Source organism: Arachis duranensis, chromosome 2 (assembly GCF_000817695.3).
Source record: "Arachis duranensis cultivar V14167 chromosome 2, aradu.V14167.gnm2.J7QH, whole genome shotgun sequence".
Classification (NCBI taxonomy): domain Eukaryota; kingdom Viridiplantae; phylum Streptophyta; class Magnoliopsida; order Fabales; family Fabaceae; genus Arachis; species Arachis duranensis.
Genome location: NC_029773.3, coordinates 14109346 through 14114284, shown reverse-complemented (window position 1 = coordinate 14114284; position 4939 = coordinate 14109346). Strand labels below are relative to the sequence as shown.

Here is a 4939-nt window from a genome sequence, read left to right as displayed (position 1 = left end):
AACAACTCTTGCTTTACATGTGATTTCAGAGGCACAGGAGCAAGGAGGTTATCTATAGATGCTAATTTTTGCCCCTGATGATAATGTCTATATTGTTTTTGGGGTTGTAATGTGACCATAACCCCTATAGTTGTCAACTTGTCAATATGTTATTGTCAATCACAAGAGGCATTTGCTTTAATCTCCCTCCCTTTGATTTTCTGTATACATTGTGATAATACAGTGGATGCATTCTTTTCTGTTGTAACACCGAATGAATGCCTATCCCAGTGTCAGTGTCTTGTAACTCAATTATGACTTGGAAGTGGCAAATCACTAGATAAATATCTCTACTTCCTCATTAATCACTGTTTCTGCACTGCAGCAACAATTTGTAGTTGCTAGCACCTAGCTAGTTTCCAGTTGTGAACAGGTTGTGTTCTGTTTTCCACTTCTCTTATCCTTTTGGCAGAGAGAGAAGTAAGAGGTATAATGTGTATAATTTAAATTTTGTACTACAAGTATCTTGGTGGGCTATATCAACATTTCAGGCTTAATTTATGCTATTTTGATCATAAAAATGAAGTTACCACAATTAATAACATCATAATACCGAAGATAAGTAAGAAGGGCTGTCTGTTTACTACTATGATGTATTTGTAAGGAATCTATGTTAAGGATTTTGTAGTTAGTTTATGCTTGCATTCATATCTTCATTTCATGCAGGCTACTGTGTATTTGTTGATGCTGAGCATGCTCTCAATAAGGCACTTGCAGAATCCATTGGTGTGAATACTGAAAACTTGTTGCTTTCACAACCAGATTGTGGTGAACAAGCACTTAGTCTTGTGGATACCTTAATCCGTAGTGGTTCAGTTGACGTAATTGTTGTTGACAGTGTAAGTATGCAGCTCCCTTTTGATTTAATTAATACTTTCCTTGGTTCCCATTGTAACTTGTGTAGGATTATATCGGTAGTGGTGGCTGCACTTAAGTCCTTATCTATTATAGGATTTGCCAAATCAGTATAAGAACTATAAAATTTTCACCAATAGAATGTGATTTTAGCCAGTATTATCATTTAGTTCTACTTAGTTATGGTAATAACTCAAAATAGCCTTCTTATAAAAAGATTCATCAGCACTAGAAATTTTTTGATTGATTCTGTTTTTATTCATGTTCAAAGATATATGCTTCTACTTGTATTATATAGCATTTCTGCTTTTGATTCTGATTTTAATTGAGTTCAAATGATCTGAGATTGGATATTTTTCTTATAGATCTATGTACTTATATAGTGATATTATTGCTAATTGTTAATGAATTGAACTTAACTTTTTTTCTTATTATACATCACAAAGATTGTAATGAAGTCAAACTAATTTCCATTCTAAGATTCGAACTAGCCCTGCTTGAGCATTACCTTTGGATGGTAAATGACTGGTTTTGTTTATCAGTTTATAAGAGTTTGGTGAAGCTAATCTGGTTTAAATTCTACTGATGTAATTCAACTTGTGAAATGCCTTTTATTCTGTAGCCTAAACCCCGTGCAGATTCCTGGGCAAGCTGATATTCGACAAGCAGAAGGCGGTCCGAACCCCGGTTCCATGAATTCATTCAATTCTATGTTATTATGGATCTTAGGAGGTGCTTCATCTGAGGGTCTCAACTCGTTTTTTTCAATGTTCAGAGATGTTAGAGACCAGGGACAAGTTTTTGCTGAAACTCCTCACGATGAAAACCGTGAGAATCAGGATAATGACAGATAGTGGTAGAACATTAGATTTTGATCATAAGTACTTGTTAATACTTAATATAGGAATATTGTACGGCATATCATATAGGTGACTGAACTTTCTCTCTCTTTGGTCCAAATGAAAATAAAACTAACGAAAAAGAATGTGTATATAATGTATATGTATATTCTTTATAGCTTTTTTTTTCTTTCTTAAATATTGAAGGTTTGATGTCTGTTCTGTCTTCCTCAAAGCTAATAAGCTATAGGCGGATGGAATAGTTCCCCCAAGAAAGATAAAGAACTTATAAAGTAGGAGGAAAAAGATTCTCTAATATAAGGAAAATTTTTAAAATAATAAAATAAAAATTAATTATCATTTTCATTCAAGAATAATTAGATTTTTTATTTATTTTACCAACTTTTTATTTTAGAAGTTGAATGCAGAATAAAATGAAATTTACAGCGAAGTCTAGTAAGATATTCATAAAACAGTGGTTAACTGGTTATAGGTACTATATACACAAATGTAATTATCAGCTATTTCTTATGGAGAAATAATCCAATGCCAACATTGAGTCATGAATTGTATATCTATCATTAACAGAAAATTTGTGTCTTTAACTGATAGCAAATGCATTCATATCTGCATACAAAATATACAAATGTACAACTATGGTCATCATTAACAACAATTTTCTAGGATTCTAAAAGCTTCTTGCCATTGTTCATCACTCAATTCTTTGGGGAAGTCAACTAGAAACTTGACATGGAGGTCACCTCTTTTCCCATCGTTTTTAAGGGTTGGCATGCCTTGACCTTCAATAACCTTTACATATCCAAGGTATACAACAGTATTCTCAAATGACAAAGTCAAGTTCTCCCCTCCTAATATAGGAATTGGTAAAGAGCACCCTGTGAGTGCATCTACTAGAGGAATCTCAATACATATTTCCAAGTCATTATTGCCTTCTCTTCTAAACAAATTGTGTTTCTTTTCTTCAATTATGAACACTATATCAGCAGGGAGGTATCCAGGTTTCTCATCACCCTTGCCTTCTCTTCTAAACAAATTGTGTTTCTTTTCTTCAATTATGAACACTATATCAGCAGGGAGGTATCCAGGTTTCTCATCACCCTTGCCTTCTCTTCTAAACAAATTGTGTTTCTTTTCTTCCATTAAGAATTAAACAATTCGTCAAAATTAACAACAACTAATATCAAATCACATACATCAAACCAAATTACCCTAATTACATCAGCTTCAGCAACTTTCTGCTGATGAGCAGACTAATACCCTCCTCGGATTCTTGTCCCTCTCGTCCGAACATTTGGTTCAGTAATGTTTCCGGAACACCAACACCATCATGTGTTATGCTGCAAAGATATAGAATGGCAAAGACTACCAAGAAATGGCTACAGTCATGTCATCCTCTGCCAACTACCAATTTAGAACTGAGAAGATCACAATATGGAACAGGTTTTTTGACCCTTTCTCTTCTTTTTCTTCTGCTTTGGAGGCTGGAGAACTACTTTGATGGCCGCATCAAAAACAGCCTTCACATTCTGTATTCAAAGGCAGATATCATTAGGGACGTGATATTATCTAACCTTTGGAACTTTTATAGATGCAGAGAACATATATGTACCTGCTGTGTTTTTGAACTACATTCGATGTAAACTGGAGCACCGATAAGTTTTCTCAGTTCCTCACCCTTCAACAAAGAGAGAAAATCAGATCACTAATGTATAAAGTAAGCAGATGGTCTCTCTTAAGAACACCAACTGAAGGCTAAAAGGCAATGAAATAAGACACAAAACGATAGCAATGGATATTGGTAATGGAAGCAATGAAAGCTAGGAAGTACCTGCACTGTGGTGATAGGCACTGCACCAGGATGATCTTGAAAAAACTGCTTATCATCCCAAAGATCTACACAAGTCGCATATTGGTTGTCAAGAAATGCCCAAGCAAGTTAATAATGACATCTTTACAATGAAAGCATTAAATACATATAATTAAGTTAGCACTATATATGAGAGAAAACAAATTCCAAAAGAAACTATATGAAAAATTGAGACCAGAGACAAAATTTTCAGAATAGAAATTCTACTTTTGTTATTGACTATCAGAAATGGAAATTCTAACGAGTCAATAAGAAAAGAACTTATGGAAACACCAGCTCCACCATGGCAAATTACTCATGTTAGGTAGTAGCAAACTTCTGTCACTTTAAACTTCCTAATACTCTTCATAAATCAAGGTTTTTTCAAGATTTATCAACAGCCATTTAGTTTTTAAAACAATCATTACATTAGCCTTTTAGTTAAACAAGGAGGTAAAGGGAAAAATTAAGAAAGCATTCCATGAAATGGTTTGGTATATCTGAATCAATTCTTGATTAAAGTCATGAATTAAGTAACCTTCGAGGATGAACTTACTTCTCTAAACCACTACTGAATAACAAGCAATCAAAGGGAAAAAAATAACAGCAATGACATTGGAATACAGAATCTATTCCCCAACTTTCTAATAATGAAAGAAACACAGTATGAATAAAAGACAGCAATTAGTATGATAATAAGATGAAACTTCACAGGATCACGGAACTACTATCATGCTGAAGGTTATCAGGTAGATAACAAGGGCATCAAACATCAAGAAGGTAAAGAAAGAACAAGAATCTAACCAAGTTTTGTTCCAACAAGAATAATTGGAACACCAGGAGCATAATGCCTCAACTCAGGAATCCATTGGAAAAGGAGGAAAAGAAAAAATTAGTCCAGAGTAGAGAGAAAAAAGAACAATAATAATAATAATAAGTATATACCAATCTTACTTTCTTGGCAACATTTTCATAGCTAGCCCTGCTTATGAGAGAGAATGCTAGCAGGAATACATCAGCTGCCTGAAAATTTTGGATCATATTTGCCGTCCCATTTCACACTGGTACTTGAGTCCAAAATCCCAGAAAAAAGGAAAAACCCCACTTGCACTAGAACTCCCACATCAAGAGGGAATGATCAAAATGCAAAGAAATATCCCTCGGCAAGTCCGTATTTGGATATGATCTCGTTCCGTCTCTGTTCAAATTAACAAGTTAATAAGATCAATTAAAACTGAAAATCAAAATAACAAGAACAATTAACATTTTAAACTACAGCAAACTAACAACAAAATAAGAACTAGAAAACATACTAACCATGAAAACAACAATAAAAAAA

The 4939-nt window shown here is 33.9% G+C and overlaps 2 protein-coding genes and 1 long non-coding RNA gene across 3 annotated transcripts; 1 reads left to right on the top strand and 2 right to left on the bottom strand.

Annotated features, from left to right (window-relative positions):
• The first annotated feature begins 6 nt into the window (after window positions 1–6).
• On the top strand, window positions 7–1932 carry LOC110277634 (uncharacterized). The gene is made up of 2 exons (XR_002370318.2): window positions 7–878; window positions 1517–1932. It is a non-coding gene; the product is annotated as an uncharacterized LOC110277634 (long non-coding RNA).
• Window positions 1933–2329: 397 nt separating this feature from the next.
• On the bottom strand, window positions 2330–3690 carry LOC107473666 (rac-like GTP-binding protein RHO1; the record flags this gene model as incomplete). The annotated part of the gene is made up of 3 exons (XM_016093253.3): window positions 2330–3280; window positions 3364–3429; window positions 3583–3690. Coding segments are annotated over 3 exons (276 nt in total), but the record flags the coding sequence as incomplete, so codon positions are not given.
• LOC107473692 (uncharacterized) lies at window positions 2400–2894 on the bottom strand. The gene has a single exon (XM_016093279.1). It carries the CDS (start codon window positions 2892–2894, stop codon window positions 2400–2402), a length of 495 nt encoding a protein of 164 aa, XP_015948765.1.
• Window positions 3691–4939: the final 1249 nt, after the last annotated feature.

Bases quoted from the DNA above. Each gene is read 5' to 3' on its own strand.
- LOC107473692 (XM_016093279.1), bottom strand. From the start codon at position 2,894: ATGGAAGAAAAGAAACACAATTTGTTTAGAAGAGAAGGCAAGGGTGAT.